Source organism: Poecile atricapillus, chromosome 5 (genome assembly GCF_030490865.1).
Source record: "Poecile atricapillus isolate bPoeAtr1 chromosome 5, bPoeAtr1.hap1, whole genome shotgun sequence".
NCBI lineage: Eukaryota > Metazoa > Chordata > Aves > Passeriformes > Paridae > Poecile > Poecile atricapillus.
The window spans coordinates 5,973,442-5,992,450 of NC_081253.1; the positions used below are offsets into that span (position 1 = coordinate 5,973,442).

At 41.2% G+C, this 19,009-nt stretch overlaps 1 protein-coding gene across 1 annotated transcript in view; it reads right to left on the bottom strand.

Annotated features, from left to right (window-relative positions):
• Nucleotides 1–19,009, bottom strand: part of THSD7B (thrombospondin type 1 domain containing 7B) — a 241,363-nt gene that overhangs the window by 152,871 nt on the left and 69,483 nt on the right. Inside the window, exons 5-6 of the mRNA XM_058839930.1 lie at nucleotides 11,873–12,028; nucleotides 10,061–10,258 (exon numbers count right to left, since the gene is read on the bottom strand). Coding sequence (XP_058695913.1) covers nucleotides 10,061–10,258; nucleotides 11,873–12,028 — 354 coding nt within the window. The remainder of the gene's footprint in view (nucleotides 1–10,060; nucleotides 10,259–11,872; nucleotides 12,029–19,009) is intronic.

Sequence of the window (19,009 nt, forward strand, 5' to 3'; positions counted from 1 at the left end):
ATTTAAGCCTTTTATACTGTTCTGACTACTTCTCTTAGGAAAAAAAAAATTCTTGGCTAAAATTACTTTGAAATGTGAATTTGGCAATTTTCTCTCAAGATATTGATAATTTGAAAAATATCACACATGCCAAATATTAGTTTCTGTCTTGATTCAGCCTGGCAACCTAAGAAAATCAGAATTTGCCATTGTACAGTTTATCCACCAGCTAAACACCAGAAAATTTTGAAACATTTTATTAATGTAAGCAAAATGCCTTGGAGACTCCACCTGGGATATGGAGGGTAAAAAGATAACATAAAGCATCCCCATTACTTTTATTCTCCAAGAAGCTGTGAGTTTTAAAGCCTTAACACAAATGTTACTAAATCATGGTCAAGGAGTGTGGTATTCCATCTATCATACCTACACACAAGAAACCCTTCAGCAGGAAAGCCATGAAATCCTTAACTCCCTTTGGAACCCACTTAATCCAAGAAAACAGAACTCTTATGCATGAGATGAACCCTCACTGTCACATCTTCCACTGCTCTTCCAGGTACCTTCAGCCACATTTTGGATCACAGATGCAGAATTTTGTCATTAGTAATACTTTTCAAACGGATCCTTCCAACTTCCTTCCTCTTTCATCCACTTAGTTAATTTCAGAACTTGTTATCAACCTACCTCTTTAACACAGTTCTAGAACAATCCTATTTTGCTCATATCTTCCTCTGAATCAGAGTTCCCTAAGAAACACAACAACCCTCCAAAAAGAATATGAATTACATTCATGTGAAGTTCTGCTTAGTTTAAAGAAAACAGCCAAGCAGGTATTTTATGCTTCATTTCACTAAGAAAACAGGAATTCCTGTTGGTACTTAGAGGTATTTTTCTACTTCTGTACTGAAACAACTTTGGGTTTTTGTCTACAATAGGGACAAAACCAAATAGAACTATTATACTATTTATTTTCCAGACTTAAAAAATTAGCTGTACTTCTGGACTTCAGCAATTACAAAATTTAAAAAAAAAAGACTTATTTCAGCCCCATAATCAAAAGGTTATAAAGCATCAAACTCAATAAAGGCTTCCTAGACATTAAAAGCAGCTTATAAAAAAAAGTTTAAAACTATACATATGCACTAGCCTGGTCTATAAATGCTAATCCTTCCATGAAGTTTCTTCAAAGCACTTGCACCAAAGTAACAGACCCACAGGTCACACACACCCCCCTGCTCTTTAGGTAACCTTTACCACAAGCTCAGATCAACGCAGTTCAAACTTATTCCTTAACATTTAAAACAGAAAGGGCAATACAGATCTTGCCATATTAACTGATGCTTATATTTTTCTTAATGTTCTAGCTCCCATTTCTGAAAGGGCTTCCTGGAGCCTTTGTTCCTAACCTACAACTGTTTGAAGCTCAGGTTAATTTTTCACAAACATCAGCACCTGTTACTCCCTCTCACAGTGCAAGTGGGAGCTGGGTATTTGAAAATCCATCCCCTCTCTGCTGAAATGGCCATAGGGAAGAAGCAGCCTTTGCCCTCACCATTTTAGCACTGCTCTGAAGTCTTGTAAAACATCTTTTGGAGACAGAGGGTATCAAAAGGGAGCACTAGATACTGAAAGCAATCGTGGTTTTGCATACCAATTCATTTGAAGGCGTTCTGCACTGACCACAAGCTCACACTTGGCTGATACAGAAAAAAAATAAGTTCACAGGTGGCTGTACTACCTTATACTGACAGCACAGGATGGATGAAAGCTGGCTTTATTACTGATAAACTCCACTGCATCACCATCAGCTGAATATGGGGAGCTAAAATCACCACTGGATACCAACTGCAGCTGCCTTCTGGGCAACTGACACAAGACACACCACCAGCATTTGAAAAAGCATAGCCACAGCTTAGCTGGAAAACATACAAAATTCAAAGATAAAGGAAGTAAATCAAGAGTAGGCTTGAATTTAACCTTAAAATTCCAGCCTACAACCTTCCACCTGTCCAGTACTGATATTTCAACCTGTACTTTACAGAAATATTCCTGACTGCAAGACAGTTATTTACACACACATAGCTACTACAAGAATCATTGACACTTTTTTCCATTTCTGTCTTCCTTGGCTGGTGGGCCACATGTTTGCAATAATCTTGAATGAAGTAAAACTGTTAAAGTGTGACTAAGCAGAGAAAGCTCTAACTTTCCAGGAGCTTACCTTAAAATTAACCTGAAGCTGATCTGCTTCTTTTGCAGACATCAATTTCAGCAGAGGATTCAAAGACAGTAAATTCTCCTGAACACGGCACTGTCTGTCCTCACACTGCTTGTGCACCAGTCCTAGAGCATGGTGCAATTTGCATTTTGATTTTTTAAATGTTTCCAGCAGGAGACATCAAATATTTGGCATGGTACCAGCTGCTGGGTGGTAAGGCTTGATGGAGGTAACTAAATCCACTCCACCTGGCTCGTTAACAACCAGCCTGCTCGAAGAGAACATCAATCTTTATGAGTACAACAACACAGGTCCCAAATCTACTGAACAACTCACATATCATGCTTCAGGATTCCTCAAACGCCTGTAATACTCAGCCCTGCTACATCCTTCATATATACACTGCAACATCCTTCTTCCTCCATGGCTGCTAAATGAGAAATATGGATCTTACCTAATTGCTAGAAAGATTTCCATGTTGCCTTTTTGAATCTGCGTTTTTGAAAGTAAGGAAAACACACTGGTTTGGGATCAGCAGCTTCAGTGATGGGATATGGTGAGATACACTCAGGAACTGAGAGGAAAGAACTTACTTCAAACTTATTTTCAGTAAATTGAACATGGTAAATCTTTTCTCTGAGAAATTAAACAGAATCTGCAAATTAATTTTATATCATCGATCCAATGCAAAATGAAATATCATGAACTCTACCCAGAGAAGAACTTGGCTTTGCTGAGACTGGACGCTAAGAGATCTTTTCCTACCTAAGTGATTCTATGACTTGTGTTAAAACAGGACTGGTCAGGTGGCTGCTTCCCTCATGCCCTGAGGGAGGAAGAGAAGTAGCTGTCCTGTGCCCTTGCAGCCCCTTCCTCCAGCAGGATTCGGTGGGGATGCTCCAGCCCCTCAGGATGCTCCAGCCCCTCAGGATGCCCCTGCCCCTCGGGATGCTCCAGCCCCTCGGGATGCCCCTGCCCCTCGGGATGCTCCAGCCCCTCGGGATGCCCCTGCCCCTCGGGATGTCCCTGCCCCTCGGGATGCTCCAGCCCCTCGGGATGCTCCAGACCCTCGGGATGCTCCAGCCCCTCAGGATGCCCCTGCCCCTCAGGATGCTCCAGCCCCTCGGGATGCTCCAGCCCCTCGGGATGCCCCTGCCCCTCGGGATGCTCCAGCCCCTCGGGATGTCCCTGCCCCTCGGGATGTTCCAGCCCCTCGGGATGCTCCAGCCCCTCGGGATGCTCCAGCCCCTCGGGATGCCCCTGCCCCTCGGGATGCTCCAGACCCTCGGGATGCTCCAGCCCCTCGGGATGCTCCAGCCCCTCGGGATGCTCCAGCCCCTCGGGATGCTCCAGCCCCTCGGGATGCTCCAGCCCCTCGGGATGCCCCTGCCCCTCGGGATGTCCCAGCCCCTCGGGATGTCCCTGCCCCTCGGGATGCCCCTGCCCCTCGGGATGCTCCAGCCCCTCGGGATGCTCCAACCCCTCGGGATGCCCCAGCCCCTCGGGATGTCCCTGCCCCTCGGGATGCCCCTGCCCCTCGGGATGCTCCTGCCCCTCGGGATGTCCCTGCCCCTCGGGATGCCCCTGCCCCTCGGGATGCTCCAGCCCCTCGGGATGCTCCAACCCCTCGGGATGCTCCAGCCCCTCGGGATGCCCTGCACAGTGCAGAACAGGGATCACAGATGCTCTTGGGGACCACAGGATACACTGGGAATGACCTGGAAGCACAGATGGGAAAGCTGAGCACACCACTGTTGAAATCCTACCCCAAAAGAGTCCTCAGTTTCTCCAAGTGCAGAGCTTCACTGTCAACCCCTGGCAGAATGTAATATTGGATCTTAAACTAACACTGCTTTGATTACCTTATTTCCCTTTACTCCTCGCTTCAATTCAAACAGGATTTCAGTGTCTGCTCTGGAAATTGAGTTGTGTGAATAACGGATTTCTGTTTGAGCACTGAAGCAAAAAAAAAATAAGGAGGAAAAAAAAGGAAAGGGAAGAGGAAGAAAAAAATTATGTTTAAAGTAGAATTGAAGAGAGACTGGGGGAGGAATTAGGAAAAAAGTCATTTCAAGGTAACACAAAATGTTGTTTAATCTGAAAGGAATATTTTGCTTTTGCTAACAACCTCTTAAAAATACTTTGAATTTTTAATTTTAAGACTAGTTCATTTACCAAAAAAAAAAAAAAAAAAACCCAAATCATTAATCATTTAATCTAAAATATGCTGAAAGAAAACATTTTCTCTCTGAAATACTATTCCCCAGTTTTACAAATAAAACTTCCAGATGGAATAGAAACTTGGAAATAGATATATTTAAACCCAAACATAGTAAGTGAACTTATTAACACTGAAAAACAAAAATCCTCTTATCTTCTTGGCAAGTGCCAGGTTCTAGATTCCAACTGCCTAGAACCAAAGATATGGCACAGGAAAATAAAACAAAACTGCTGTGCTGAAGTTCCTCTCAGCAGTACTGCCAGAACCCCTCTGGCAGGAGTGTTTTATTACTAAGCTATAAGAATTTATAAGATTATGAATATATATATATATTATTTTTATAATATATATAATATTTTACAATATTACATAATTTATATATATAATTTGTAAGATTATAGCTTATTCCTAGGCTATAAGATTTATAAGAATAAAACACCTTAAGTGTTTTACTCCTTCCCCACTGGCAGATGGTCCATTGCAGGGAGGTTCACCCCCCACCAGCCCTGAGTCCTGAGACCTGCCAGGTGTGATTCATTTATCAGCTGAGGCTGGGAAGGATGCACAGACACCCCCAGGGTGCCTCAGAGCTCCAGGTGAGGCAGAAGGTGCTGAGGATGGATTTTTGTGGCAGGTGCCAGGACCAGTCCTTCGGGTGCTACAGGGGGACAGAGTCAGCAGCATCCTTGGCCCCTCTGGACTCTGCTCCTCTGGCTCAGCACCTGCATCTGCCTGGCACTGCCTCAACTCTGCAAGCATAAGGAACAGAGAGGTTACTCAGCACTGTTATAAATACTGCCCTTACACTGAAGACACCTCTTATAACAAGTTTGGATTGCTAGGTTGGATGGGGCTCTGAGTACCTTTGCAGCACCCCTGCCCATGGCAGAGGGGACTGGAATGAGATGATCTTTAAAGTCCCTTCCAACTCAAATCATTCTCTGATTCTATGAATTTTAAGTGCCACAAACCAGGGAAAACGTGGACACCCAAGCTGACAGTACAGGGAGGCAAATATTCAGCAAATACTCAGCAGCTTTTGAGCTGTGCTTAGATTTGTTAACAGGGAGTAGAGTAGAAGAGTCGCTGAATCCAGCAAAATCACATGACCTTTGCATTAATCCCTGTTGTTGATCTAGTAATTTTCTGATTAAAACAATTAAGCCTTTGGGTATGACTTATTTCATATATTTGATTACTTAGACACCCTTCTGTTCGCTGTCACAGAGAAATCCTCTGCTACTAATAGTTCTTCTGCAGGAATCTGAACAAGCAGAAGCAAATTAATAAATGATGACATGGGAATTGCAGCAAAATAGATTGATGACTTGTGGGTATGATTCTGAATAATAACATTTTACGATCTACTCAAGAGCACTGCTAATAGGCAAAAATTCGCTTATGGCATTGTCAGAAACATTTATAAAATGCTTGGAAAATGAATTGTTACTTTTATGAGTCATACTTGTTATTTCATGAGTTTATTGTTATAGTTGCTTTTACGTATGTTCTCAGGTTGTACTCCTTACCATAATGACTACTCTGCACAAGCTGCACAACGGGCATTTCTAAACAAGGTCTGGCTCAACATTTGTCTTGTTTCAATCTCATTTTCTATTATCAGTGCAGCCTAAAATAGATATGGGAAAATTACAATAAAATAGGGGCCCAAATTCCTTCATCAGACTGAACCCAACATGTTTATATATTTTGTAGCACCTAAATCAAATAACTGTGAAATTATCTCTGAAGGACAAGTACTCCTGTCTGGACTGAAGTTCTACCTGCTGACCCTGAGCCAAGCCCTGCTGTCTGAATGTCCCCTGACTCACCACACTCAAAGTGCTTGTACCACTTAAAAAGACAAAAGAAGCCAAGAACATGAAAGATTTTGGTTATTCTCTTCAAAAAATGAAGCACAGTACGCTTTGGCTACTGCACAACTGCCTTTGAAAATGATGAAGTTATGACCATGTTCATGTTTTGTGAATTGGAAAGTTTACAGGGAGTTCTTTTCATCTAGTCAATGCACAATAATGTTTGTTGGTGCTAATCAAGGCTGCCCAAAATCAAATGTCAGACACTTGCAGCTATCTGCCCAAGAATACACTACGAACAGCAATTATTCAATCCCTTGTGAACAACCAAAAACTGCCACTCTGAGAAAAATAACAAATAATTCCTGAGGTGTCTGAAAACATAAAAAAAGAGCTTTCAAATGAATTCTTTTAACTGAATTATAGATCAGTGTAGCCAATGACACACTTACACAATCCATTTTTTAGTACAATCATCAATTTTCCTATACTGTTCTTTTGGCTTCACAGACTTTCTCAAACATATCCATTGACCTTCACCAGCTAAATAAAAAAACACCATCCTGAAAAATTTTATTTGGAAGAAGCATACAAAAGAACTCTTTCTCTATTCCATGCATTATTTCACATTGTGTTTCTACACATTATTTAATTTAATTTGACTTATTACACTATTGCCTTTTGTTGATACAGAAGAGAAGCACTCAAGGGATATGGACCAGACACTGAGAGTATCTTGCACATGTTCAGTAACTTATTAACAGAGATTAGAGACACTCCTAGGTGGGAGCAGACACCTAATAATGACAAAGTAATGAGATTACTATTGTCTTCTCATTACTCCTCATCTGTGCTAAAGTGCTGCAAATCACAAATTACAAATTCCAGATACTACATAAAACCCTGCTGTCCATAGTATGTGCTCTGTGGAACCACTTAATTATTACAGATTGACCTATTTAAGAAACAAATTCTGTACCTGTAGGCTGAGCACAAGTGTTGCATCACTGAAGTTCATGCAAGCCCTTACACACAGATGTTGTTTTGACAGGGAAGCCTTCAGAGAAACCCCACAAATCAGAGCATGACCCATCTGTGACTCACTCCCAAATCCCAAGCTCCAGCACAGGCCAGCAGCAGTTTGTTATCAGGGCCAGTGTAACAATTTCACCAGAAAGGATGGCTCTTTAACATGGAAAGAAAGGACAAGGGATTCAAAGGTGAAGCGTCAGCCGGAGAAAGAGGTTCTTTAACCCCTGCCCCCTGCTCACCTCTCTCATGGCATGGGCTGGCACCACGGACAGTACATGGCAGAAAGAAAATGTGGTGTCCAAAAACTCCTTTTTGGCAAGTGAACAAACAGACTCCACATGGAGAAGGCTCCTGTGTCTGAGCCATGGAGAGCCCGGTGCCACGCAGCCGAGCACAGGCAGCACAGGACACCGCTTCAGCACTGAGGATGCAGAAGGCAGCAAAGGACATGAAGCTGATGGCAAACTCTTCTGCAGCACAGCTCAAACCAACAGCACAGAAGCTGCTCCTGAAGAGAAGTGAGCACCATGTCATAAAGTCTGGCATTTACATGAAAATGAAAGTGTCTTGCCAGCAGGGGTACAGAGACAACCCAAAGAACCCTAATCAACACACTCCAGCCCAAATTAACTGTTAAGATGATGATACTGGATTTTGGAATTTAACAGGGCCCAAAAAAAATTTTTTTTTGGTGCCTTCAGGCATTCAGTAGGAATACTGAGCAATAATGCCAAGCATGGATGACAGAATGACTGGATAAATCACTGGATTTTAGAGCGGAATTCTACAAAAGACACTTAAGTAAATGAAAATAGCAGCACACAATCCAGCTTTCAGCAGGGCCACTGCTTGCACAGAATACTGAACATGTGTACAATGCTAAGCATGGACACAGGCCTTATGCTATTTCACCTGTAAATGACACATCTCCATTGAACATAACTCCCTTCTGACCTCCTACTGCCAACTAACCAGCTATTCCAGGTAAAACACATTAAGCAAAGCTGACATTACTCCAACTTTTATCCAAAAAAAAGCAGACTACTTTTCGCAAAGGAAATCCAGGTAAGAGAACATTCCAGAAGGAAATAAATAAGGTTACGAACAAAGCAACTGTATCAGTAAATGGAGAGAAGGAGAAACAATTTGACTCCTTTTCCAATTTCAACTTTAGGGACTCTTCCAGACCTCTCATACTCAATCAAGACTTCAGAAAGTCTTCTGAGTAGCATTAAGCTACTCAGTGATTCTAACCTGCCTGGTAACTGGATATTTCCTGGTGGAACCTTCTCAGTTTTAAGTGGACAATGATCACATCTAGTGGCAATGCTTGCCTCAGGCTGGCACGGTGGAAAGAGTATCCTAACATTTTGGATTTTTTTTGTAACTAGAACATGCACAGAATAATTGAAATGAAAAGGGTATTGTGAGACTTCCAATACCTTGTTGAACAATTGGGTGAAGAAGAGACACTTCAAAGGCCTGGCTTCTGAAGGATGATTGCCACAGAGAACAGTTTGATCAGAGATCAATGAGCAGCTGCCACAGAGCACACTTTCTGCCCCCAGCACCAGTTGGTGCACAGAGATGGATGCTGGCACAGCTTTAACAGTGTGAAGTACATGGTGCTCCTCAGCAATGCCAGCCTCCATCTGCACACATCCTGCTGGCCTGGACCTACAGTAATCATCACACATCAGCAGAGACCACTCAGGCAAAATTCAAAGTGAGCCCTTTGCTCTCCTGGACATTCTTGCTGTGTCATTTTGTAACAGTTGAAGATTTCATTTTTCCCCCATTCTCACAAGCTCACAAGAAAACCACACAGATTTAAATATATTTCTGGAGAATGCATGCTCTCCAGGCAAAGCAGCCATTGTTTATTTCTTTCTAAAGGTTTTAGTGCCTCGTAAACAATCGACTATATTTATTAATCACTTAGCAATTAACCGCTTGTTACCACCCTGAAATTGTTTCCTGTGATTGGTCTCACCACCAGGTAAAAGAGGAATTCTCCATTTCCCATAGAGTATCAGGCTCTAAAGTTGCACAATTTTGCTACTTTTGAGATGATAGCACAGTCTCACTGTGACTAAGGACTGCAAAATTGTGCTCCATGTAATTGAATCTAAAGATCTGACAACAGTGACCTTATCAAGAAATGAAACTTTTGGCTGAGGTTCAAACCATACACAAGAAATAACATCTTGCTGGCTGTTTGTAAACGTCACATAAAAATGTACTTATTCATTATTAGCAACTTGTACACTGAACACTCTGCAGGTCTCAAACTGCTGCCAAGGGAAGGATTACTCAGTACAATCATTTCATTTACATCTCAGTCTTGTATTAATTTTGGCAGCACAACCGAGCATCCTTGCTCGTGACTGTAACAGTGTTATCCCAGTGAGAGAATTATTCAGACCACAGGCTAAAAACTGAGGATGGAAGTAGTTCTGGGAGCTGGATTGATATTCTGAATGCCCACAGAGCTGCTGACCTCAGTGAGAGCCCTGATTTAGTACAAATATCCCATTTTTGTGGTAATAAGGCCAGCAATGACAACACACAACCTGCACTGGTGAGCCATCCCCTTTCAGATAAAATGGAACAAAAGGCTCCAGGCAAAATCCTGGGCTCTATCAGCCCCAGGCTTTCAAGAGCAACACAGTCAACTCAAAAATCTGAAAGTTTCATAAAAAAACTCAGTAAGGAGCCATTGTATATAATCACAATTGCTCTGCAACAAAATGCCATTTTAGGAGGCACAAAGAACACAGCCCAGCTCACCTCTCCTGCTCTTGCAGACAGCCTTCAGGACACGCTGCCCAGGCCCACACTGCCCCTGGTCGGTCACACAGGCGCCCTCTGACACCTCCCACTCGTGGCACCGCGCGTCTTCACAAGGAACAGACTCCACCAAATGAGGACAGCCTGCCAGGGTGCCCACTGGATCCACGATCACTTGCCTCTGTCTCATCCTAAAGCCTGGAAAAAGCAGAGCTGAATTAACTGGACAACAGAAAAAATATTCATACAATAATCTGGTAGCCAGAGGACAATATGGGGCATTTGGAGCTGGGGGACTTAAAGGCAAACAAGAGAACAATATTTACAGACTGCACTGATTGGGACAGCACTTGGCTGCAGGTGCCCAGGCATGCAAAATCTAACAGTGTGCAAAGAATTCCAGCAACCCACATTTTTCACATTTCTTTTTCCCTTTTATCAACATTAGATAGAAATACACACGTCAGAATATAGAAATTTACCGGTGATGCATATATTAATGTTATAACAGCATTAAGATAAAAAGAGAGAAACAGTTAAGGAACTGAAGATATAAATGACATCTATGTTCTGCCTGGGAATCCATTAATGAAAGGATTTGTTTTGAGACACAGCAGAGCAGTTTACTAAGAAATTAGTATTCTGTTTTATGAAGGTGTAAGGTTTTCTGATACATAATGCATATCAGACCTCTTTGAAATGACATCCTATTAAACTGGAAGATTCAAATGTAAAGTGGAAGAAAAAGGTTACAAAAATAATCATAGAACTGATTACATAATCTACCTCCTCTGAACAAAACCAAAAGTCATGTTGCTATATACAATGCAGAACTAATACATAAGTATGCTTCAGCAAGTTCTGTTATGTAAATGACACAGAATTTTAAGAAAGAGGTGGAAAAAAAATTCATGGAGGTTTTTCCTCTGACAGGTTTGGAGTGGGGGCAAATATACAGCATTAGTAGAGGCCACATGGAAATGATTTGGTCATGAAACAGAAAAGAAAATGACAAATAAAATATCCCAGAGAATATTACAGATCAAACTTCTACAGTTCTCAAATGAACAAAAAGAAACTATTCAAAACAATTTAAACATGAAATGCTTTTGCAAATATTATTTTTTATTATTTCTCCTTTTGTTCGAAAATTTTTGACCAGTTGAAATCATTTGACCAGTGTGAAATCATTTCACATACTTAAGCAGTTTTCAGAAGAGCATAATTTCCAAACAATAATATCCATTCCCTGACATGCACTCCAAGAGCCATCTTTGCAACTTAGAGCCTTAGGAAAGGCTCGAGAGGAATGTCAATGTGTCACAGCAACATCCATGCACAGCAGTCAATTAAAATCCAGGGGAGGTTGAACTACATTTGCACATCCTTCTCCCAGGAACTTAAACCAAACCCACAACGATGAGAACATTCTCTTGGGTCTGCCTGAGTCGAGATTTCAGGGCTGTGGGTTGCACCTCTGTCGTGACACACTGCCCTGGAATCCAGGCATGCAGCAGGGCTCCCAAGGGGATGGGAGATGGGCAGCCTGGCAGCTGCCAGCCCAAGAGATCATCCTGCACAAATTCACTGCAGGATAAAAGGACCTGAATCAGCTTGGAAAATCTTACTTTTTCTTCTCACATGAATTATGGCAAAAAGCTTTTAAAGGTCAGATTCCACTACACACATCCAAGAGCTTCACCCTGTGTTAGATTAATTTATTTTTTTTTTGGAAAACACATTAGGCTCCCAGTGTCTAATGTGACCTCTCTGTTTTTACAGTCTTTTTGCAATATTCCATTCCCTGCTCACCTCTCCCTCCGTGGCGGTGCTGGCAGCTCTCGGGCAGGCAGGGACCCCACGGTGACCACGAGGACACCGCACACTCGGCCGGGCACGGCAGGTGACACACCTGGGAGGTGGCAGGAGCAGGACCCTGGCAAAGCTTCCCATCCACTGGTCTGGCAACTAAAAGGAAAAAAAAAAAAAAAAAAAAAGAAAATCAAGGCTGTAACTCTGTCCAGCTGGCCTTAATTTTCCAGAATGCACCAAAATCCGGTGATTTTTCAGGGTCTTATCTCCCAGGGCAAAAAGTTAATCCTGTGTTGAGAAAGGCACTTAAAAGTTTTATCTAAATCACCAATATTCAGCAAGCCAGTTGAGACCATTCTTAGTGGTAATCAGGTGCTTTAAAACTAGATTGAATGCTGATTTTCAGCAGTGCTGGAGTAACAAACTGGGATCTAATCCCCACATTTCTGGCCAAGAAGACCCCTGTAGACAGGAGTGAGGAGAAAGATACCGAAGGGAATCCAAAAAGCTCCCACTGCTACTGGGAGCCAGGCAGAGGCAGATGAGTAAAACCCAAGCACAGGAGACTCTCCCCATCCCCGTGCCCTTTGGGGCACTTCCATCTCTGGATTATGGATGCAGTGTCCAGACCTAGGAATTTTCTTCATCTACTTCCAGTAAAACTGAGCAGAGCTCTCAGATTCCTCTGCACCAACAAAAAAGCATGAAGCATCTTCCCTGCCTAGGAGGAGAGACATTTCCTGAGCTGCCTGAACCCATGGATCTCCAATCCTTATCCCAGAAAGGAGCTAATCCCAAACCCTGCCAAGTACCAGTTTAGTTGATACTGACAATGGATTTGGAAAGTTGACTCTCTTTGTATTTTCATTTATCATAAGAGATTTCTAGATTCAATTAACTTCTCTCACCTTTTTATTTGGGGCAGAGGGAGGAAGGAAAAGAAAGGGAAACAAAGACTCTTAAATCTGTCCTCTGAGTTATTATATGATATTGCATTTTAATTACATTATGGGCTGAATTTGGCTGCCTCTTTAGATAAATCAATATCAAAGCAGTCTTTCAAAAGGCAAAGGCTTGTTTGAGTTTACTCTGCCATGGCATTACCAAGACTTCATTAATTTTTATAGATACTGAGTTTGTTTTATCCTCGTTTTTATTTTTCATGTCTGTTTTTCTTTGCTTCCATGCATGGAATTGATTTTAAAAGAATTTGTACAAACATGCCCAATATATGAGTAATCTTTCCTTTTTCTGATATTACACCATTTTCTTTAAAATTAATCATTTGAAGAAAAACACAACTTTTTTTTTTTTTTTCAAACACAAGACTTCAGCGCTCAAAACCTCAAATTCTGATTTGCACATCCTGAAGCTGAGTTTAGACCCATCAGTCTGAAGTGATATTCAGACCAATATCAGTGCTTATGATTCCAACTCATCAGAATAACAGGCTTAAACAACAGTGTGATTTAATTCTAGGCTGAAAGATAATACATTGGTAAAAAAGACAATTTTCTGAATGTTTTCTGAGACCCTGTAAGGCCTCTGACATGTTCATTTAAAGATTAGAACGAGGTGCTGCAAATCCAATTCATCTGAATGCTCACATAAAGAGACCTTTTCTAGATACCTTGCAAATGAAGTGACAGACAGAATGAGATAAAAATTAGAGTTTTAAGGATAAGAGTATTTTACCAAGAAGCCTCATGCATGACTTAATCTGCCTCTCAGCATCAAGCTTTGCAAAACTATCAGTTTTCTGAGAGTTGTCTTGGAGAAATGAAATAAAACTGAGTACAAATGGTCAACCCAAGGAATAAAGTCCAGTCCTGCTTTGCTCTCTTCCCTCCTCACTGATTTTTAGATTGCTTCATACTGAATTTAACTATTTAAATGTGGAAGCCTAGATACAGCTGGATGGTTCTCCTTCCTCTGAAACCAAAAAGTGTACCCAACACTATTTTAAATTGATTTTGGATTAAAAAAATCAAGAATAATTTATTACAAAAAGTTAGAGGGGCTACCACCCAACCCATATTCATGGATGACTTCTTCACATTCTGGTGGAAATCCCTGCCTTTCTCTCCCTGACAGCCACCCTCCTTCTCCTTCTCCTCCTCCCTTGGGCTGATGCCCTATTTAGTTCTAGCACTGAGAGTTCTTTTCCCAGAATCTACTTCCCATTTGGCACTGGAATAAGGCTGTTTGTTTACTCACTTCCTTAAGTAGTTCTTTGCATTCTATAAAAGGTAAATCAGAAAATACCATTCTGATCAAATATCCAAATATATTCCAAGTCTGTGCCAGCTTATACTCCTCACTCTCCACTGACTGCAATCCTCCAGTCAGCCTCCAGGAATAAGACCAGAACAAAAAACACAAGCTGTAATAATAAATACATATACCATGCCATCCTTTTCCAACACCTGGCAGGTATAGAGAGTTTCCACCCACAGTGACAGGATGGACAAGCAGGGTACTCTTTAAACAAGAATTTCATTCCTTCAGCCATTTGATTAAAAACTCTGATTTCCATCTGGTTTATCTTAAAGTTTGATGTTATTTATCTACTGCCATTCTTTTATACTCAAACAAATTTTTCTTTTTTTTTTTTTAATTATAAAGGAATGATAAGGGGGACTTTTTCTGTGAACCTTTTAAATGCCAAAATTCTCACACACTGCAGCCTCCAAATGGCACAGGTAGCCTGGCTGGGGATGTCCTATTCAGGGAAAAAAACTGACATTATGCCTATGATAAATGAACACAGATGCCAGGAATACCTTTAGGAATGGGCCAGCCTTCTGATTTCATTCAATAATGGACTCTGTAGTGGCATTTTCCTGCATTCATATAGAAAAAGTGCTCTTTGTGAAATTATTTTCCTCAGAACATCGTTAGCCACATTTTTGGAGGAAGGTGAAAGGCAGAAACCAGGGAAGCAAAGAGTAGGAGGGGAGGAAACATCTCTGATTCAAGTAGCAGCTTATTTATGCTTGTTCATACCTTTTAAAATCCTGTGTTCTTCCCAATCTATAGAATAAACTTGAAAAAGCAATCAAGTACTAATCTGGGAGCCTCAAACACTGCACACTTCTATAGCTGTTATATTGAATCTATCCTTTATAAATGCAACTGCAGCTGTTCCCAGCACCAGTGTCTTGCCTCAAGTTTGAATTTTACTATTTGCTGTTATTTTCAGGTTATTGCTACCAGCAGGAGATAATAAATTGGGTTCTAAAGTGTCTTGTTTCCCTATATATTTTTACTGAGGTAATGATTTGGAGGAAGAGTGGAGGAGGAAATCAGCTCTGGTATGATTATTTCCATAATGTAATTTTAAGCCAATAAATAAATTATCTTTGAATAGAGTCATGTGGACAGGTACTTGCAGGCACACATACCCACGCTATGTTAAAAGCAATGCTGACCAGACAGAGGCAGAAATGCTAGGATGGCATTTTGTTTGCAGGGGGTCCTGTCAAATACGGTTTTTCAACTCCTCAGGAGGTAAATAACACTTTTTTTCCTGGACTTTAACTACACTTCCCTTTTACAATGAAAACCCAAGTATTTTTCATACTAAAACCCAAATGAGACTTTTCCAAATATCACTAATATATCTGGAATATACACAAAGATTTTCAGGTCTGCCTCTTACATATTTCAGGTAATACTCAATTCTCAAGGAAATAAATCCAAATGTTTACCACATGGCAAAACTAATCCAAATTAAAACTGCCAGGATACACGGCAGGTACAAGAAAGGATGGCATATCCTTGTGAAAGCTCTTACTGCCTTTGCTGGGACTTATAAACCAAAGACACTTGGATCAATACAAAGGGAAATTACTTGAGAAAACCACAAAGGAGCAAGTTATGTTATAAAAACAACTTCATGTGTAAAACACAATAGGGGTAAGTAATTTCTCTAACCTGAAAGACATTTTTATAGCAAAAACAAAACACTGCACAAGGGAGAAGTGGTGAATGCAATCTGACCAGCCTGGAAACGGCACCAACCCCAGTCCCTTACATCCCTCCATTAAGGCCTAATGCTCCCCATGTCTGATAGAAAGGGTTTCTTTATGTTTTGAGGAAGAATCAATTAGTTTTGAAGCCACTAAGCACAAAGTTGGAGGCCTATTTTCAATTAAAATCTATTTAACAGACAAGGAACAACGTATGAATAGAAGGCTAATCACAGCATGAAGGAGGGTTAATAGTAGATTGCCAAGAGCAACAATGGCTTAATGTATTTCAGAACAATAAAAATCCTCATAATTTTATTAAAGTGACACAGACAAAAAGTATCCCTGTGTCTTCTCTCTGCTGCTCAACAGGACTGTGATATCAGCTGGGATACTGCATTGTTTTGTTACAGCAGAATTTGTGGATATTAACAACAGAGTCTACATATCTGGCAAAAATTCAGAGTGAACATGAGGCTCCCCACCAGCAGCCACATGACTGAGCAGATCAGAGGTGACAATTCATTAAGAGTGCCCAGGAAAAACAGCGGAGGCAACAGAGATGCTGGGATGGCAGCAAAGCCAATGATGGGGAGGAAAAAAGGATTCTGTGGGATATTTGAGCATTTGGCTGTTATCTAAAAAAAGCTGGAAATCACTGGAGCAGACCACCAGAGAGGGTGAGAGAAGAAACGAGGAAAACTGGAAAGAAAACCTACAAAACAGGGAAGAAAATCCAGGAAAACGTCACGAAAGCCTCGTAAGAGTGGGAGCTCTGCTCACTGCTGAGTTCAGTGTTCATTCCACAGGAAGGAGAACCCTCTTCTGTGACTGGCACGAGAAAAGCACCTCTGTGGATGTGCCTGGGACACCGGGATGTGGCACAGGTGGCCCAAAGCCAAGCTGGTGCCACAGCCAGCGCGGATCCTGGGAGCAGCCAGGCTGCTCCACACAGAGCTGGTGCTGGCACACAAACTTCATTTATCTCCAGCGCCTCCAGCTCCAGACACCTCTGGCTTCTCTCTCCCTCCCCAGTGTCCCAGTTTGTGGCATAGCCTTGTACACACAAATCCTTTTAATTTTTCATCTCACTCCATGCTATTGTCTGAACACAATGCAGCTCCTCGGCCTCAGAACAGCAGCAGGACAAAATTACACAGAACAAACCATCACTGTCTTGACTGGAATTAATCCAGTTTCAGTGGTAGGAAATAATTATAAAAATACAGATGCAATTAAAACGTTCTAAGGATAAAAGGCTGGACTAAAACCTGGTATCTGACGTGAACTAACTGGGCAGCATATTATTTGCTGCATACCACAGTCAGCTAAACAAATTAAAGCATTTATAAAGGAGTAACTATTCACGATCATAACAAATAGCTTGTTGGCAAAAAAAAGGCCTATTACTTATAAGGCACCTCTTAAAAGACTAACTTATTTCCTTGTCAAAGTCTTTTTAAACATTACTCATTTCATTTTAGTTTAATTAGTTTCAAGATATGAAACAACTGAAAATATTGTACCTCTGAAAGACATTAGGGAAAATGTTTTTTTTCTTAATGGATTCAAAGTCAAATTTTTGAAATGCACATTTAAACACCACTGTCAAGCATTACAACAGTCTGAATAAAATCATTTCCTCTCCTGCTTCTACAGGGTTTCCCCTGAAGAAGCCAGCTGTTACATATTTATTTTTCCATTATGTGAGTTGTATCTCATAAATTCTGCTCAGCATTTGGTGAGCTTACAGATCAATAACTTGGCATCCCAGCAATATAAATCTGATACAGACTTCCCTGAATATATTTCACACTTCAGAGGTGTATTTCTCATCTTTTCAAGCCAGTACAGTCATCCCAGTGATAAATAACTAGTTTGGGATGAGAGGGATCCTTGGGGGGGAGAGGTTCCACCTGAGAATCTGGTTTCTGTGATTCAGGTCAGCTAAGCCCCAGGCTGGATGCTCCTGCTGCTGTACCAGAGGCAACTCAACAAAGCATTTTTCACACCACTGCTGACCATCATCTCTCTCCCTCCTACAGTCCTAGTCAAGTTTTCTCATTACTAATATATTCTAACCTATTCAATTTCATAAACCAGACAAGGAAAACAGGATTTAAACATCAAAGTCCTAAAATTCTAATTTCTGTAGAGTAAATTAATCTTGTCATTCCTGCAGTTTCACCAGCATAAATTTACAAAAAAAATAAATAAATTAAAAAAAAAAAAAGAAGTGCCATTTAATATAGGGCTCACACTCGACTCAAGGTTCCTATTCACTCCAACAGTGCATGAGCTGCATCAACTCCTACGGGCAGCTTATCTCCATCAACAAGGTCCTTTCCCAACAAATATGCAGGATGGCAACAGCCATAAACAACAACAACCTGCACAACCAACTCCCACTTCCTAAAAAGTCAGAACTGGTGCTTCACAAGGCCCCTGGCACCCAAGGGGATGGTGGCACTTTCAAACTGGACTTTCCACTGGTATCGTTCTCCTCCCAAAAATACTTCCAGAGTTTATTGAACAGATGCCACATGCACCAATTTGAAATACTAATCCCCCAGGAGATACACAGTGGAAGGTCATGATTCAGAGCAGAACAAAGAACTTGCAGGGAAAAAAATTGTGGCACCCTCATTAGGAAACAGAGCATACAGAGCAAAGAAAGTAAAACAGCACATTTTGGAGCTAAAAAATACAATAGGGCAGAAAGAAAGGGATGGGAATAAATAGAGAATAACATAAGATATGAATGAAAGGACTCCTCAAATTAATCTCTGTGCAAGTCCAAAGAGGCACCAATATCTGAAAAACAAAACACAATGCCGAAGTATTTCCCATGTGGGAATCAAAAAGAGTCTGAAAAATTCACTCATCAGATAAGAAAGGAATAGACATTTTTGTCTATCAGCAGTAGGGAGAAAGCTCAATATTTTGAGGAAAACAAGAACATATAAAGCCCATAAAGTAATCATTTTGAGACTCTTGGAAGTAGGACTTAGATGAAAGTGCAGAGGACCAGTTTCAGCTTCAGACCATTTTGTGGTTCTGTTAGTAAAGGGGGTTGTAAGACAAAACTACATAAGGGAATACACACAGGGATGGATCAGAGAGTAACCATTAGACCTGAACAGGTACTTGAGTATTTTCCAAGTCC